This window comes from Bactrocera neohumeralis, chromosome 5 (assembly GCF_024586455.1).
Source record: "Bactrocera neohumeralis isolate Rockhampton chromosome 5, APGP_CSIRO_Bneo_wtdbg2-racon-allhic-juicebox.fasta_v2, whole genome shotgun sequence".
In the NCBI taxonomy this organism is placed as follows: domain Eukaryota; kingdom Metazoa; phylum Arthropoda; class Insecta; order Diptera; family Tephritidae; genus Bactrocera; species Bactrocera neohumeralis.
Window position 1 is genome coordinate 32,387,177 of NC_065922.1, and position 19,456 is coordinate 32,406,632.

At 34.3% G+C, this 19,456-nt stretch overlaps 2 protein-coding genes across 4 annotated transcripts in view; both read left to right on the plus strand.

The window, feature by feature from the left end:
* Window positions 1-1,114: 1,114 nt before the first annotated feature.
* Window positions 1,115-8,463, plus strand: LOC126759521 (neutral alpha-glucosidase AB). 3 transcript variants are annotated; one of them, XM_050474374.1, is made up of 9 exons: window positions 1,115-1,289; window positions 3,337-3,450; window positions 3,514-3,655; window positions 3,867-3,964; window positions 4,028-4,513; window positions 4,580-4,686; window positions 4,747-5,214; window positions 5,277-6,187; window positions 7,730-8,463. In XM_050474374.1, the coding sequence occupies exons 2-9, from the start codon at window positions 3,350-3,352 to the stop codon at window positions 8,156-8,158; spliced, it is 2,742 nt and encodes a 913-aa protein (XP_050330331.1). In that variant the 5' UTR covers window positions 1,115-1,289; window positions 3,337-3,349; the 3' UTR covers window positions 8,159-8,463. The 3 variants fall into 3 exon arrangements, with proteins under 3 accessions (XP_050330331.1, XP_050330332.1, XP_050330330.1); XM_050474375.1 differs by having other exon boundaries at window positions 3,340-3,450; XM_050474373.1 differs by lacking the exon at window positions 1,115-1,289 and having other exon boundaries at window positions 3,308-3,450.
* A 1,636-nt stretch (window positions 8,464-10,099) lies between these two features.
* The window catches only part of LOC126759524 (integrin beta-PS-like), a 201,272-nt gene continuing 191,915 nt past the window's right edge, over window positions 10,100-19,456 (plus strand). The window contains exon 1 of the mRNA XM_050474383.1: window positions 10,100-10,217. The gene's annotated coding sequence lies outside the window, so the exon portion shown is untranslated. The remainder of the gene's footprint in view (window positions 10,218-19,456) is intronic.

A 19,456-nucleotide genomic window follows, 5' to 3' on the forward strand; every position in this document is an offset into this window, starting at 1 on the left:
TATTTAAGATATCTTAAAAAAAAAAATTAATAACAACAAATCATAGTGTACAAGTAGAAGTTCCGTTATTTGTTGATAAAATAAAAAAATTAATATTAGCAACAATTTATGTTGAACAAATAATGAGCACAAAAAGTGAAAGTATTCCGTTATTTGACAAAAATCCAAAAAAATTATTAGCTTACAATTAAATCAGTTATTGATAAAAATACAGCATTATATTCGGTAAGTGCAAAATACAGCTGTATTCGGTTGCATGAATTTTCTGCACTGAACGCAAATTGCGTTCGTGTTTCTATAGGGCACTTCACAATCTGGTGCAAACAAAATGTACAGCGAATTTGCAATTGCAAATATGCAAGACCATTTGGACCAGATTGTGAATTGCCCTTGTTAGTTTTTGTTTTTGCAATTTTTTGCTCAAATCAATTCAAACTTGTGTAACATACACACAAAACATTAATTTAAATATTTTTGTGAAATATTCACAACTAAAAAGATTGAAGATTACTTTATGCACTTACGAAAACAAATATGAACATGTACACTTGTGATCAGAAAAATTGAGAGAAAGAGTGTTTTAACCATGTTCTATTAATTAAAAGAATTTAATTAATTAAGAAGATTTAAGAAAATGTAAGGTACAATGACAAAATATTTCAGGAATTGCCGAATTATAAATTTGGCAGAATAGCTTTGAATTTTATAATTATATTTTTCTTTATAACAAAATTCATATTTTATTAAAAAAATATTAAAGCAAATGATCAAAACTAACAAAATGTAATAGTTTTTAATTATTCGAGCATAAATGCACACACAAAATTGACAAATAAAATATATACGCCTAAAAGTATGCAATATGTATCTTTTAATGTTGCCATATTATTTTTTTTAATATGTTTATTTTACAAGTGTACATTATCCGACTTAAATGTGAGTTAAATAAAAAGCTTGTGATTTATTAACATTTGCTAGAATATAATAAAGTATAATTATAGTAAAAATTGAAAATATCTTTAAGATAAATAGTTTTTTATATATAAACGTAGTACTTGTCAAATCATTTCTTTAAAATGCCCCCGGCTTTTGTGACACATGCAACACTTTCATTATTGCGGTAACATATGTGTGTGCAAGTCTGCTGTCAGCGAACAAACAGCAAATTTTCATAGTCCCGTTGTCGGCAATTGTGAAAAATTAATAATTTAGGGAATTAGTGAAGATTGTTTAAAATTTAAGTTGTGATTGCGCGATTAGCAAAGTACGGCAGAATAAGTGTTGATTCGGTAAGTAAATATATAGCTATTAAATTGTTGTAATCAATTATTGTGCCTATTGATTTGTTTCCTTTCGATGAAAATATTGTTTTTTTTTTTAATATTTCCAATACCACACGAATTTCGAGTTCCATACTGCAATTGTATACACATTTTACAAGCTATCCATATTATATACTAATATTATGCAAAATATTATACTAAAGAAGAAATTACCTTAGGGAAAACTATTCTTTGTCTGACGTGTCTTTATGTGCTTCTTACTGATATGTGCGTACATATGTATGTATGTATGTATATACACAAATAGTTATGTGCCATACAAAGTACCTGGCTGGGATTTAGATTAGCATCCCCGGATTTCGGGGATAAAATGGGTGTCACTGGAAAGGTGGCGTTCTCCAGATCACGAAAATATAAGTGAAAAGTGCACAATATAAGTGAAAAAGTTACTCACAATACACAAATTATCAATGTAAAAGTTGTCAATTTTTCAACTTTAAATGCAAATATCTTTAAAACTATAAGTCAGCGGCAACTAAATGTATATATTTTCGTGATCTGGAGAACGCCACCTTTCCAGTGATACCCATTTTATCCCCGAAATCCGGTGATGCTAATCTAAATGTTACCCAAGTACCTTATTAAACAGTTACTCTTGAAATCTCTAAATAAATATCGGGTGATTTTTTAAGAGCTTGATAACTTTTTTAAAAAAACGCATAAAATTTGCAAAATCTCATCGGTTCTTTATTTGAAACGTTAGATTGGTTCATGACATTTACTTTTTGAAGATAATTTCATTTAAATGTTGACCGCGGCTGCGTCTTAGGTGGTCCATTCGGAAAGTCCAATTTTGGGCAACTTTTTCGAGCATTTCGGCCGGAATAGCCCGAATTTCTTCGGAAATGTTGTCTTCCAAAGCTGGAATAGTTGCTGGCTTATTTCTGTAGCATGATCTTGGTGGCCAACTTACGGGTCCATTTCTTGAGATGAATTGTTCTCCGAAGTTTTCCCTCAAAATGGCCATAAACTCGCGAGCTGTGTGGCATGTAGCGCCATCTTGTTGAAACCACATGTCAACCAAGTTCAGTTCTTCCATTTTTGGCAACAAAAAGTTTGTTAGCATCGAACGATAGCGATCGCCATTCACCGTAACGTTGCGTCCAACAGCATCTTTGAAAAAATACGGTCCAATGATTCCACCAGCGTACAAACCACACCAAACAGTGCATTTTTCGGGATGCATGGGCAGTTCTTGAACGGCTTCTGGTTGCATTCGTGTGGTTGGTTTAATGTCCAATAAAGTAAACTGAGTGCGAAACTTGGTCACAATCGCATTAATTGTTTGCTCACTTGGTCGATTATGTAGACCATAAATCGGACGTAAAGCGCGAAACACATTTCGAACCGAACACTGATTTTGGTAATAAAATTCAATGATTTGCAAGCGTTGCTCGTTAGTAAGTCTATTCATGATGAAATGTCAAAGCATACTGAGCATCTTTCTCTTTGACACCATGTCTGAAATCCCACGTGATCTGTCAAATACTAATGCATGAAAATCCTAACCTCAAAAAAATCACCCGATATAACATACTTGACTTTAAGTATGACCAAATTGAAATATACTTTGAATGATAGTTACAATTGATCATTAAATAAAGATAAAACTATTGTCCTAAATTGTGAAAAAAATTATTATTAAGGCAATTATAGCCTTTCAAATTAATTGCCAGCCCAGAATAATGAAAAATTTAATTGGTAAAGCATATTTTAATAATAATTTTTTTCACAATACCGTACACATATTTTTAAACCTTACATTGTAGGAATTGCTCTAGGGCTTGGAAAACGTTGCAAAATTCTAATACTATATTCGTTTTTTTTGGCCGTTTTTAATTATTTGTGAACACAATTGGAAAATTTACCAAAATATTTATTTTTATATTAATACAACGAAAGAAATATACTTTCTGCTAAATATAGAAAATCATAAGCGAATTATATATTATAAAAAATGAAAGATTTATGTAATTGCGATGCACCGTTTCAGTAGCTACGTCAGCATGCGTTTGGCAATATTTCTTGTAATATTGTGCATTTTTGAATATGCGGTCAGCGTTGACCACACTAATTTCAAAACATGCGAACAAAGCAGCTTTTGCAGGTAATTAAAATGATTGTGCACTTCTTTCATCGTCAATAAATCATTAATATGCTCTATTTATAGGCGTTGCCGCAATGTAAAACCTGATAATCCCAAATTCGCCTTGCTACCTGGTACGCTCAATACATACTCCGATTCTATAACTGCGGAACTGCAACATAAGGACAACAAGCACATCTTTACACTGAAAATAGAAGCTTTGGAGGTAGAAGCACTTTATTTAATATTTTTTTAGTATACCTTGAATTGATTCGATGCTAAAATCTCTGAAAAAAATTTTCCTATCGGACCACTATCGCATGCACTTGCAATATAAACAGAGCGATCAAAATTAAATTCTTGTATTTGTCAAGCGTGTTATATATTCGGTCCAACCGAAGTTAACATTTTTTTCATAAACAATTATTTCATAACAGCTGGGCAATACATTCCGTTTGTTAGTGGATGAGAAAAATCCTTTGAAACCCCGCTACCGTGTAACAGATGCACTCAAATCGGCACCGAAGCCTGGCAGGTATCTTTTTGTGTACTATAGATCCAAATACCCTTAAATTAAATTTTCTTCCTTATTGTATAGCATTAAGGTACAAGAGGGTGAAGCTGAATTCACTATTACATCGGGCCCCAACAAAGCTGTGGTCAATGCCGATCCATTCCGTGTTGATTTCTATCAAAATGACGTTCTCACCGTCTCGGTTAATGCTAAAGGTCTTATGACTTTCGAGTATTTGCGGCCGAAACCACAGCAACCAGCTGAGGGTGCTAACGATGCTGCCGCCAATGAAGTGAAGGAAGCGGATGAAATCACAGATGCTGGTGCATGGGAGGAGAACTTCAAATCACATCACGATTCAAAACCATACGGACCAGAAGCAATTGCACTCGATTTTACCTTCCCCGAAGCAGAGGTGCTATTCGGTTTACCCGAACATGCCGACTCGTTTGCTTTAAAATCCACCTCTGGTACAGATCCCTACCGCTTATACAATACCGATGTATTTGAGTATATACTCGATAGCAAGATGGCATTGTACGGTTCGGTGCCGGTTCTTTATGGTCATGGGTATGTTTTTTTGTTTTCTTTTACCAAATATAAAGCTCATGCTACATATTTAAATAATTTACTTAGTACTCAACGCACTGCGGGTGTCTATTGGCAGAATGCTGCAGAAACCTGGGTTGATATATACACTGCTGAAAAGAATGTTGTATCGTCGATCGTCAACTTTGTGTCAGGTAAGTAAAAATCCGTATATGTGCGAACTAGTTACTAGTTTTTGATGTATCCTCTTGCAGGCTCTCGCAAGTCGGACCCACCAGCGGCGCACTTCATGTCTGAATCCGGTATTATAGATGTATTCGTTTTGTTGGGACCAACGCCACTCGATGCTTTCAAGCAATATACGGCACTTACTGGTTCTGCACCTTTGCCACAAATGTGGACACTGGCTTATCACCAATCCCGTTGGAATTACAATAATGAAGGTGATGTTGCTGAGGTGTCCGCCAAATTTGATGAATATGATATTCCAATGGACACAATGTGGATGGATATTGAACATACCGACGGCAAGCGCTACTTCACCTGGGATCAGTTTAAATTTCCCAATCCACTGGGCATGGTTCAGAATTTGACTGCCGTTGGACGTCATTTGGTGATTATTGTGGATCCACATATAAAGCGTGATACACACTATTTCTTCCACAACGATTGTACGGAGCGCGGTTATTATGTAAAGACGCCGGAGGGCAACGACTACGAAGGTTTTCTTTAATGTTGCGTATTTTTTCTCATACATTATGCAATACATATGCTTTTTATACAGGTTGGTGCTGGCCCGGTGCTGCTAGCTATGCGGACGTCTTCAATCCTGCGGTGCGCGCCTACTATGCTACTCAATATTTGCCAACGAATTTTAAGACTATTACAACCGATGTCATGATCTGGAATGACATGAACGAGCCATCGGTTTTTAATGGCCCCGAGGTGACTATGCCAAAGGATATGGTGCATTATGGCAATTGGGAACATCGTGATGTACATAATATTTATGGACACATGTATGTGTTGGCCACATTCGAGGGCTTAATCGGTCGCGATCCAAATCAACGTCCTTTCATATTGACACGCTCTCATTTTGCTGGCACACAACGTTATGCCGCAATTTGGACTGGTGACAATATGGCCGAATGGGGTCACTTGCAGCATTCCATTAAAATGTGTCTTTCTGAAGCTATTGGCGGTTTTTCTTTCTGCGGTGCTGATGTCGGTGGTTTCTTTGGCAATCCTGATGCTGAATTATTTGAACGTTGGTATCAAACCGGTGCATTCTTGCCATTCTTCCGTGCGCACTCACACATCGATACAAAGCGTCGTGAACCGTGGTTGTTCACCGAAAAGACACGTTTGATTGTACGCGAAGCTTTGCGTAAACGTTACTCGTACTTACCGCTTTGGTACACAATGTTCTATGAACATGAAGTGACAGGCGAACCTGTCATGCGTCCCCTACTAGCGCATTATCCAACCGATAAAGAAACGTTTGCCATTGACTATGAGTTCCTCTTGCAAGACCGCTTGCTTGTGCGTCCCGTTATGGAACAGGGTGTTAAAAAAGTGAATGTTTATTTCCCGGCAATCGATGACAAAAAGAACGGTGATGTATGGTATAGTGTCGACACATTTAAGAAATACACGAATGTTGGCTATGAAAGCATTTCCGTCGAAAGTGATACGGTGAGTGGGCTGGAAAGGGTTGCAAATTTCTTTCAATTTTTTTTTTTTCAAAAATTGTTACGTTTTATTTTTTAATTCCGATTTTGGCATTAAAAAAAATTTTTAATTTTTTGTTCTGATTTTGGGTTTAAAAATTAAAAATGGAAAATTAAATTTTTTATCAGAATTCAAAATTTGCCAAATACTATATACATACATATGTTAATATATATTAAAGATTATGATTCCTTGCAGTCTCTAGTTCAAAGTTGTAAAATATGAGGTTCGCAAACGCGAAAAAATGTAAATTCTTAGAATTTGACAATTGCTTTTAATTAAGATTTTCGGATTACAAAAATAATTTAAATGTTAATTAATTTTTTCCTAAATTTATTTTTTAAATAATTTTTTTATTAATTTTTTAAATTATTTTTGTTTATATGTAATTATTATTTTTTTAATAATTTTTTTAATTGACATTTTTTTAAATTTTTTTTTAAATTAAATTATTTTCTAAGTGTTTTTTTTTAAATATTGTTTTCTAATTTCCAAAAATTTAAAAATTACTTTTAATTAACATTTTCTAGATTACAAAACTGATTTAATTTAAAGGTGAATTATTTCTTTTAAATTTCAATACATTTTTTAAATTAACTTTTTAAATTTTAAATTAAACAATTACTTTTAATTGAAATTTCCGAGATTACAATAATAATTTAATTTAAGTGTTAATTGTTTTCTAAATTAATTTTTTTAAATTTATTTTTGAATTAATTTTTTTAATTGATTTTTCTAATTGTTAATTAATTATCAATTTCCAAAAATTTAATAATTACTTTCAATTAAAGTTTCCGAGATTACAAAAATAATTTAATTGAAATGTTAATTATTTTTTGTCCAAATTAATTTTTTTAAATTTATTCTTGAATTAATTTTTTTTAAATTTATTTTTTAATTGCGTTTTCGTAATTTTTTTATTATTTTTAAAAGGGTTTTCTTTTAATTCTGTTTTGTAAATTCTAAAAATTTCAAAATTACTTTTAATTAATATTTCCGGGATTACAAAACTAATTTATTTTAAATGTTAATTATTTTTGTTTTTTTATTTTTTTTAATAAAATTTTTTATTTCTAATAATTTTTTTATTATTTGTTTTATTTTTTTAAAGGTATTTTTTAAATTAAATTTTACGTGTATATTTTTTTAATTTTTTATGTGTTTTTTTTTTTTAATTTTTTATGTGTTTTTTTTTATTTTTTATGTGTTTTTTTTTTTTTTTTTTTTTTGTTATTTAAATTTTTTTTAATTTTTTAATCAAGTATTTGGGATCGAAATTGTTATTTGTAATATTTTACAATTTTTTCAATGACGTATTGACGATTGATTTCTTTTTTATTTTTTTCCCGGTATTTGGAATTAAAAATTAAAAAAATATATATGTATTTTTAATTATGATTTTCGGTATTACAAAATTGAAAAAAGTAATTCAAATTTTAATGCATTATTTGCAACCCTGGTGCTAATAACATAACTTCTTGTAATATAACTCATCTTTCTCTTTAGATTCCGGTCTTCCAACGCGGCGGCACTATTATACCTAAAAAGGAACGTATACGCCGTGCCGCCACACTCATGAAGAACGATCCATACACCCTAGTTATATGTCTGAACCGTGAGGGCAAAGCCGAGGGTACACTCTATGTGGACGATGAGAAATCTTACGATTATCGCAATGGCGTATACAACTATATCAAATTCAATTTCGAGAATAACAAGTTGGATGTCAATCCAATTGGCAAACTCAACTATCAGACACCCGCTTGGATTGAGCGCGTGGTCATAGCTGGCCTGGAACGTGTGCCCAAATCGGCCACACTTATTATCGAGGGCATTTCGCAACAGCTGGAGATACTACCTCACGGCGAGGCTATAGCCATACGCAAGCCGGGCGTTTCCGTGCAACAAATATATAATATTAGACTTAACTATTAAAATTGCAAATGGACAGTATACAATAATTATATGAGAGCTTAATGTTCATTAAATAACGACACATTTCCAAGCAGCGCAGCGCAGCAAACCCGTTTGTACTCTTCAATTGACATTATTTTATTTTTCTGCGTGTTTTTAATGCTAACCCTTAGGTACTTTTTATTATATAAACTTAAAAAATAGCAATACTTGTATAAACAATTGGTGAATGTATTTCTGTATGTAGAATTGTTAAATTCCAAGCAAACTCCGTGCTTCAAGGGCATAAAAATAAAATTGGCATGCAAATTTGTCACAGCGAAAAACTTTGTGTTTCATTCGATTTCAATTTTGAAAATATTGAGTGTGCGTTCACACCCTGTATGCGGGTGTCGCAACAATTGGTTGCAACATATTGACTTTGTGTATTTTTGTCCGCACGTTAGCTCTTGTAACGGTATGTTTAGTTGTAATGCGTTAAGCGCCACCCTCCATTGAGAAGTGCTTAAGGGTGGTCATGCAATTTTTAACAGTTGTTGTGCGGTTTCTGTAACTACTTATGGGGAAAATGGACATGCGCCGAAGTGTCCATTCTTATCCGAGTAGGAGAAATTAGCGCTGATTTCTTGCTGCCGTTTCGCTGTGTTATTTCAGTTTTATTTATGCGTTTGAATAGAGAGGTCGTTATGCCTCTTGTTCGGGGTGGGTAGGAGTACGTCAATCTCTGAGGTTGTTTTTGTCAGTAGAGCTTTGTTAATAAAGTCAGTGGAAGGTAAATCGAGATAGTTTGTTTTTTAAAACTGCGTCATGTTCTCATAATTCTCTCTGGTGAAGATTGGTCGTTTATGTCGTAGTTAAATTCCAACAGACCCTTCCCGTTTTTACTATTAGATAGCCTGTTTAGGTGACAGGTAATAGGAGAAATGGGGTTAATAGCTATACTAATTTGGTTCTTGGTTCTTAGATCTCAGTTGGTGATCCCCCGCATGAGAGACCTAAACTATACACCTTCTTCGCCTTTTACGCTAATATTTTAATTTTGGGAATAAACAACTGTTTTATTTTTATTTTTTAACTAATTAAAGATTTTTTATTTAAAATTTTTATAATTTTTGTTTAAATGTTTTTTTTTATTTGAAAAGTTTTTTTTATAATTTTTTTAATTATTTTTTTTTTAAATCATTTTTTTAACTATGTTTTTTTAATCATTTTTCAAATTTAAAATTTGTTGTTATTGTATTTATGTATTTATTTTCTTTTTATTTATTTATTTATTTATTTATTTACTTTTTATTTATTTATATTTTTTTAATTAGTTTATTTTTTTAATTTTTTTATTTATTTTTTGTTTTTTTTTTCTTAATTTTGGTAATATGTATACACATACTTTTACACACACATCTGAGACCTAAACTAGGAAATCGCATTAGCTGTACTCCTATATTTACATATGTATGTACATACATGTTTGGACACACATATGTACATACATATGTATGTATATAGAACACCTTCTTCGTCTATTACGTTAATTAATGTTGGGAATGTATAATTTTTTTTATTTATTGATTTTTTTTTTAACTTTTTATTGCTAATTAATTAAATTTGTTTTGTTTACAATTTTTATAATTTTGTTGTTTAATTTTTTTAATTAAAATGTTTTAAATTTAATTTTTTAATTGGTTTTAGTTTTTTATTTTCTTAATTTAGTTTTTATTTATTTTGTTACTTAATTTTTTATTTTTATTTATTTTTCTTTTTTATTTATTTTTGTATTACTTTATTTTTTTAATCAATATTTTCTTTTTGTATTTTTTTAATTAGTAATTTTTTAAGTTTCGATCATATCCACATACATACATTTACAAACACACATCATATAAGTTTCTCAATTATCATTATTTCTCATTTCCTACTATTCATTTCATTTCGTATTTCATATATTATTTTATTTTCTTTCTATTTTCAGTTAATTTCATTTAAGTTAAGTTTAAAATAAGTGCGTGAGTGTGTGTGAAAATGTGTACTTTAACGATCGAGTTATATGAAATGTCTGATACTGAATCTCGATGCTGCAGAGGTAAGTGAATGAATATTACTGATATTGAACTATGTACTTAAGTAGCTAACGTACATACTACTGTGATCAAATTGAAAGGTGAATTTTTAATTTATACTTCGCGTGTTTTTCGAATCGGTAAATCTTTTTTTTTTTTGTAAGTTGGTAGTACTGTTAGTGACATCTATGCTTAATTTCACGTCATAGTATATGAGATACGCGTCGTTTTGTGAGGCTCTAAAAGTGAATTCTTCGATTTTTACTACTATGTCTGAATTTATTGAACAAAGAAGTGCAAAAATACACCATCTCATACTGCATTGGTTATTCGTGATCATTTGGCCACATTTTCAACTAATATCGTGCCGCAACCAGCGCATTCGCCTGATTTACCTTCGTGTAACTTCTGGCTATTCAGCAAATTCATATGACCACTCCGAGGACACCGTTTTGACTCAATTGAGGATATAAAAGCTGAATCGAAGAAAGCTCTGATGGCCATCACGACGGAGGATTTTTCCAAGTGCTATGATGACTGGAAAATTCGTTGGCATAAGTGTATTGCAGCGGGAGGGGATTACTTTGAAGGAGATGAAATGTACAAAATTCACCTTTCAATTTGATCAAAGTAGTATATAGGGAATCTCTGCGGTGTTATAAAAAGGTCCACAAAGTTCTTTTTGCAGTATTGTATATTGTATGTTCAATTTAACCAATTTTTCATGTGAAACATTTAGATCAACAAAGAAGAAGAGTTTCGTATAATTTTAGAAACTATCGTAATGGCTTAATTTATATTGAATAATCTCATTTAACATATACTATATACGAAATACTAGCTGGAATAATTCTGTAAAGTCAACGTTAAAAACCGTTAACTTCGGTTGCACAAAGAAAAAAGTTTCCTTAAAAGAACTTGATTTTAATCAGCCAGTTTGTATGTCAGTTATATGCTAAGACGGTCCGATCTGATTAATTTGATCGGAGCTTGTAGGATTGCCTTAGACAATAATTCTTGTAAAATTTCGTCAAAATATCTCGTTAAAAAAAAAAGTTTACCATACAGGAACTTGATTCCGATCGTTCAGATTGTGTGAATGCCATATGTTGTAGTGGGACAATCTGAACAATTTCTTGGGAGAGTGTAGCGTTATTTGGGCGGTAGTCTACGCAAAATTTTGTGAAGATTTCTTGTCAAATAAAAAAGTTTTTTCATGCAAGAACTGGTATAGATGAGTCAGTTTTTATGACAGCTACACTTTATAGTGATCTGATATCTTCTTCTTTTTTACTGGCATAGACACCGGTTACGGGGTTATAGCCGAATGCGCCAGTCGCTTCTTCTTTTTACTATATCCTATATCTCTACCTGATCTCTCCAACGTTGTTCCATTCGGACAACATGTCCTAGTCAGCGCTGCCGCTGTCTCTTGATTCGCTGAACTATGTCAATGGTGTTGTGTATCTCGGACAGCTCATCGTTCCATCTACTGCGGTACTCGTCGTTGCCAATGCGCAAAGGAATATAAATTGTCTATACCTTTGCACCATATAGCAGGTTGGGAATGATCAATGTCTTGTAGAGTTTGGTCTTTGTTCGTCGAGAGAGGAAGTAGCATCTGTTGCCAAAAGTTATTCTGCGTTGGATTTCGAGGCGACGTTGTCGTTGGAGTTAATGTTGGTTCCAAGGTAGGCGTAGGAGCCAAGTCGTGAATCTAATGGCTATTCGTTTGATGACAGGATATATTTCGTCTTGTCCTCGTGCACAACCAGACACATACATACATACGTTTCGCGTCCTTATTCAGTCTGGAGAAAGCAGAACTAACGGCGCGGTTGTTGAGCCAATGATTTTAATACATATTATCGGCGTACGCCAGCAGCTGTACACTCTTATAGAAGATTGTACCTCCCTATTTAGCTCAGCAGCTTGAATTATTTTCTCCAGCAATAGATATACTATATACAAAATCACACGATGGGGAGTCTCCTTGTTTACAATCTCGCTTGGTATCGAACGGCTCAAAAATGTTCTTCCCGATTCTGACGAAGCTGTTGGTGTTACTCAACGTCGGCTTACACAGCCGTATTAACTCTGCGGGGATACCAAGCTCAGGCATAGCGGTATAGAGGCAGTTCCTTTTTGTGCTGTCGAAGACGGCTTTAAAATCGTTGAAGAAGTGGTATCACGGGTCTTTTCCAAGTTTTGGCGCATGGTGAAAATGTGGTCGTTAGTAGATTTTCCAGTTCTAAAGCTACACTGATAAGGTCCAATCAGGTTGTTGACGGTGGGTTTCAGTACTTCATACACTAATTTAAGATCTTTTTGTGGATTGGGCAAAGCACCCCAATTATCGGGCATGCTTTCATCCGACCATATCTTGCAAATAACCTGGCAGTGGATCATCTATTTCATCGTCATCGAATGGAAAATTTGGTTCGCCATCTCCAGATGTTACAATTTCTCTGCCGTTCAGCAGGCTGGAGAAGTGTTCCCTCCATAACTTTGTATGCTCTGAACATCAGCCACTAGATCACCACATTGGGTCCTACAAGAGCATGTTCCGGTCTTGTAACCTACGATAGTCCCCGCAACACTGCAGTAAATGCTTCTAATGAGGTCCTTCAGTACATAAAGTTTTCTCTGTGCAAAACCTCCGCAACATCGCCAATAAACTCTCGACTGATAGTTGCGATTATTTTCCTATACAAACCTTTGTATTCGCGTAGACTATGTTATATAGTCTCCTCTTCTTCTACCTCCCGGCAGCTTTTACAATAGTCACTATATGGTGTTCTCAGTCTTCTGGCATGTTTGGCAACTGGATTGGACGAAATCCGAGCCTGCCAAGGAATGAAAACTTTCCAAAATTTTATTTAGGAATCATTTTTGCGTTTACAACAACACAAATCTCCTTAGTTGAAAATTCTGAATAATTGAATGATGTCTTATCTTATCTTAGGTTAGACATACATCCATAGTACTACTGATGTCCCACAGGGGTTCACTTTAATGTGAGCATGCAGGTTTTCCAGCGTCTTTCTCACGCTAATTTCCCTGCAATTTCTGCATGTATCGTCTTTACTCACACATGATGCGAATAGGTTTTAACCTGTTATCAGGCCAGCAATCGCCCTGCAGTGTTTTCGAGACCGTGTAAGTAAAAAAGCAGGAGTGGTTTTCTCGGGCCCTTGCAAGAAGATTCTGACGACTTTGCATGTTCTTAAGGCATTTTATTTCACTTTGATCCATTTGTCAGCCTTTTCGTAAATTTCGTTGTGTATCGTTTGTAGTGACTTTCGTATTTCCTTTACTGGCTCGGTAGCTCGACGGATGACACTTTTGGCAAATTCATCAGCTATTTAGTTTCTCAAAATTGTTTGTAGCTTGGAACTCATTATACCAAATATGTAGCCGCTTTCAGACGTCCTTTCTGAAGCCCAGTGGAAATATCTCAAGCGGCTAAAACGCTAATGAAAAGGAAAACTTTCGCTACAGAAACATTTATATAGTATATTTGCTTCTTAAAGAAAGCATGTATTCACATATTTTAGGCGAATTAAATTTCAAGCCATAAAGTTAAAAATTTTCTTAGAAATTCTTGCATTTGAAATACTAAAAATATCACATAATTTAAAAATTTTTATGAATTCCTTTTTGCATTATGGCCTTGCATAGGGATTCATTGGCCTTTTTTCCAAGGGGTTAACGAACCTTGGAAACCATCACATTTGCAAGTATTCAGCATGTATTTTCAGTGCTTCAAAATCCTTTTTTCTCCTTCGTTAAAATAAAAATATAACTTTTCCATTGAAAAAGCAAAAAATTACTGTTAAAACAGAGAGCATACACACACTTGCACATAAATAAAAAGGATGGAGATCTCAGTGGGACACAAATTTGTAAATATATATATATACATATATGAATATAAGGACATGTGTCTGTGTGCGAGCAGTACGTTTGTGCGAATTAAGTGAACCAGGATATGGGGATAAATGCTCATATGAATATATGCAGGCCAATATGCACTAGTACACAGTGTATGAGTGTGTGTGTAAATATGCTAATTTTTTATGAGCTTGTTGTGTGCGGACAATTGTAACAGACAACATTGGATGGCAGTCAGCATTGCACAACAGCAACAACAACAAACTTCGCAATAGTAATGTGGAGCAGCATGAAAGTCACATACATCAGCAATTTATGCCTTTTCGCGTCCACTTTACCGCCCTCTGCGCCGTCAACTCCAAAACCCACCTGCCTATGATACTTAGGCGTCCACTAACTATACACACACTCCTGCAAAGTTAAATACAAATGCAAGTAGGTATATTCTTGCACTGAGTGCACTCGACTGTGCAATTCATTTTTTTAAAAGCCTCCTTGCTGCCACACACTTGCCTGTATGACCATGAAATGGCAACAAATTCATAAGTCTGTGTATTTGTAAGGAGACGCAAAGTGGAAAAATGCTGTGTAGCACAGCAACAACATGAATTGAGTATAAGTTGGGTCCAAGATCAGGTGGAACCACATTTTAATTATTTAAAATTTGATCTGCTCAAGAAAAGACACTTTCGAATTTTTGAGTCAAATAATGTCAAGTCTTTTTGCTCTTTAGTTTTTTTGAGGTATTTCTTATAGAAAATAATTTTCAGTCGGTCTATGGAAAGTGTAGAGCGTCTCTGCATAGTATCTCTGTGATGCTAAAATGACTATTTTCGAGCATAATTTGGTTCAATTGCTGTTTTGCTGTGACTGAAAACATTCCTTAAATAAACTTGATGCTTGCTGTCGAGACTGCAGTATCTGGCCAAATAAAAATTCGTGCCCGTTCAATAGATTATTAGACCCGACTGTCCGTATTTTTTCAGTTAAATAATTTTATTATACTCGCAACAATGTTGCTTATAACGGTTGTTTGTAAGTCCTAAAACTAAAAAGAAAATAATTGATTCAGTCCCGGATGTCTGTCTGTCCGTGTCCGAAAGTGTAAAAATGAGATGAAACTTGGTACACGTTCTTAAGTTCGATAGGAAAAATCTCTCTCTAGTATCTCTGTGATTAAAATCGCATTAGGGGGGCACTATTTGGACGCAATTTTCGAGCAAAATTTGGTTCAATTGCTGTTTTGCTGGGCCCCTACTTAAGTTTTTTCCGTTAGAAAACATTCCTTAAATAAACTTGATGCTTCTACAAAGTCGTTTTCTTCAGTTTCGTTAAAAATGGAAGAAATCGGATAATAACCACGCACCTCCCATATCTTATGTTGAAAATCAAAAATAAAAATGTCGAAACACTGCCCTGCACCCAGGCTTTTCCGATTATTAAAAACCATATCTCAGGATCTACAGACCGATTTCAATGAAATTCGGTATATAATATTTTCTTAACACCCTGATGACATGTACGAAATATGGGTGAAATCGGTTCATTCTTTTAACGCTATTTTGAATTCCATCTGATGCCTTTTCTGTATAATACGAGTATAAACATTAGGAACCAATGATGATAGCGGAATAAAACTTTAAAAAAATACGGTATTTGAAAAATATGTAAATGACGTATAATGAAATCTCGATTATCACTTTATCATGAGAGTATAAAATGTTCGGTGACACCCGAACTTAGCCCTTCCTTACTTGTTTTTAATTCACTTTATGCCAAAGAGTAATTTTTTCACGACAAATAACTTTTTTTTGGCAGTTGCCATTTTGGCTAGTTCCACAATCATATATATTCATATAATGTAATAATAAAATTTTTGGATTTTGTATTTGAGAATTGGAAATAAGTCTTTAATGAAATAAGCTTTTAACAGGTTTGGTCAGCCACGAATATGTAGATTCAATTAGACCAATTGCTGAGGCCCTTGTTTGGAGGTTGGCGAAAGTATAGGACTGGTATTTCGCTCAAAGAAATGCTACTATGAGCAAATAATAATAAAAATTTGTCCATAATTTTAAAATTATTAATTCATTCTTCAAAATCTATGCCGTCCCCATCAAAGTAATCCACCTTGGCCCCAATACACTTATGGCAATGATAATTTCAATCCTCGAAACAGTTGTTAAAGTCAATTTCTGGAAAAGCCTTCAATGCGCTTAGCGATTCTCGTTTAATGTCTTCAATTGACAGAAAACGGTTTCCCCGGAGCGGTCGTTTAGGGTTTGCCGAATAACCAGACGTCACGTGGAGCTAAATCAGGCGAATGCGGTGGTTGAGGAACGATATTTATTAAAATTTTGGCGAAAAGCTCACGAAGAATCAATGCAGTATGCGACTGTGCATTAACGTGGTGCAAAAACCAGAGTTGTCGGCCCATCATTCCGACCTCTTTTTATGAATAATTCGCACAAATGACGCATAATACTCAAATGGCATTCCATGTTGACGGTTTGGCTGGTTGGAAGGGATTCCGAGTGGAGCACATCTCTATAATCGAAGAAAACTGTCAACATAATCGTCATTTTTGACCTGCTTTGACGTGGTTTTGTCAGGCTTCGCCCTACATTTGACATGATATACGACCGATTGATCGTCTGTTTCCGGGTTGTAAGCATAGATCTAAGACTCATCGTCAATAATAATACGTCTGTTTTTTGAAAAATTAAGTGATTTTGGAACCAATCGTACTTTCACTTTTCTTCGGGCCCAAATGATCTATCAAAATGGTATTCACTGATCCTTCCGATTTTCCAACGATGTCAGTAAGATCTCTGACTGTTAATCGTTGATTCTCAAGCACCATTGAATATCACTGACAGTCATATCAACCTAGAAAAAAAAATTATAAAAAAGTCTTTTATGTTTCAAAATGGAGTTTTATTTATAAATACGAACGACACCATTGTAAATTACAAGATTATTATTATATATTTAGACCAAGCCCGAAGCATTTGAAAATGGTAAAAAGTAACAAATAATAAATGCATGAAACTCATTGGTAAAGGAAGAGAAAATAACAATAATGAAAGGGAAACTAATTTATGGGTATTTATTTTAGGTTGGAAAGTAGTAGAGACGAAGTGGCTTAGCTTTTTAAGCGTATCTTGACTTCTTGAAAAACTACAAGTGCCTTAGAAAAGAGTTACGTGGCAAAGCAGTAGGCAATAAAAAGTTCTACAACTTCCATGTTAACACTTTTCTCTCATGATCTCAAAATTTGTGTGAAAAATTCAAATAACCAAGTTTTTGCTTTATGTTAAAAAATCCCTTCACGAAATTTGGAAACTTGTATTATCCAAAAAACACTGATTTTTTATTTGAAATATTTATTTTTTTCTTTTTAGTTGTCTCAATAGCCCGAACCCGAAGTTTTAACCCAAAAATCTCACATCGAAATATCACATATTTTTTAAAGTCGGTGGGCTCTACTTTTTGGTATAAAAGTATATATATACATATATACGTTACTATGGTAAATTTTCTCAAACAAGCAAAACAAGTCTCCACTCAAAGGTTTAGAGCTTCTGAAGTAAAATGAAAAAAGCAATACTTGTTTTAAGATTACGATTATTAACTAGGTATTGGACGAAAGAATAAAAAAGTGAAAAGTGTATTTCTGGCAGACTTTTTACAAAAAATTCAAATTTTGGTGTAAAAATCTCGATGGTTCTTTAAATAGTTTTATTTGAACAAACCGAAATCCTTCGTTCAATGTTTTGTAAATTATATCTCAAAGACCCGTGTAAAAATATATGTATAAATCAATACCGGTTGAGAAACTCAGAAGTAGTAGAGGGTCGAAAAAGGCCCAAACAATTTTTTTTTAATATTGGATTTGGATGGTTCAAAAGGTAGAGAGATATTTACAAAATATACATCGCACTATAACAGCTATAACGGTAAAAATATCCAAATATGGAAAAAATCGATTTTTTTATGAACTTAGACTATATACTCCTTTAAGAGTTTTTGGTTTAGTTTTTTAAAACCTATCACATGACAACAACGCTGAGGGAAGGTCTGCTAAAGTGTTTTTGAATAGCGTCTTGAAAAAATGTTCTTGTTCTTTCTCATTGACGTAGACACCGCATACGCGGTTATAGCCGAGTTTACAACATCGCGCCAGTTGTTTTTTATTTTCGAAATTTGGCGCCAATTCGAGATACTAAGTGCAGCCAGGTCCTTCTCCACCTGATCTCTTCAACGGAGTGGAGGTCTTCCTCTTCCTCTGCTTCCCCCGGCGGGTACTGCGTCGAATACTTTGAGAGCTGGAGCGTTTTCATCCATTCAGACGACATGACCTAGCCAGCGTATTGTCGTTGTATTTTTCATACAGCTCATCGTTCCATCGACTGCGGTATTCGGCGTTGCCAATGCGCAAAGAATCATAAATTTTCCGCAGAACTTTTCTCTCGAAAACTCGTAATGTCGACTCATCAGATGTTGTCATCGTCCATGCCTCTGCATCATGTAGAAGGATTGGAATAATGAGTGACTTATAGAGTTTGGTCTTTGTTCGTTGAGTGAAGACTATATTTCTCAATTGCCTGCTCAGTCCGAAGTAGCACCTGTTGGCAAGCGTTATTCTGCGTTGGATTTCGAGGCTGACATTTTTGTGGATGTTTATACTGGTTCCAAGATAGACGAAATTATCTCCGACTTCGAAGTTATGACTGTCAACAGTGATATGGGAGCCAAGTCGCGAGTGCGACGACTGTTTGTTTGATGACAAAAGAGATTTCGTCTTGCCCTCGCTCACTAGCAGACCTATTTGCTTTGCTTCCCTATTCAGTCCAATATTATCAATATCATCGGCGTTTGCGAAGATTGTACTTGCTCTTTTCAGCTCTGCAGCCCGAATAATTTTCTCGAGCTGTAGATTGAAGATGTCGTACGATAGGGAGTCGCCTTGTCTGAACCCTCGTTTGCTTTCGAACGGTTCGGAGAGGCTCTTCACGAACCTGACGGATCTTTTGGTATTGATCAACGTCAGTTTACACAGTTTACACATATTAGTTTTGTGGGGCTACCTAATTCACATATAGCGGCAGCCCCTTTTCGTGCTGGGAAAAGCAGCTTTAAAATCGACGAAGAGGTGGTGTGTGTCAATCCTCTTTTCACGGGTCTGTTTCCCTGAAAAACTGTTTAGTTTTAGTAAATAACTGTTAGAGGAACCAAATGACAATACTTCGTCTGCGTCAGAGTTGTGCTCGGGTGTAATGACATACGCTTGACAACAAAGTCCCACACAAAGTACAATTAATTAGTAGAATATGCTGTTGCTGGTTGCTGTTGCATGGCATTTTGA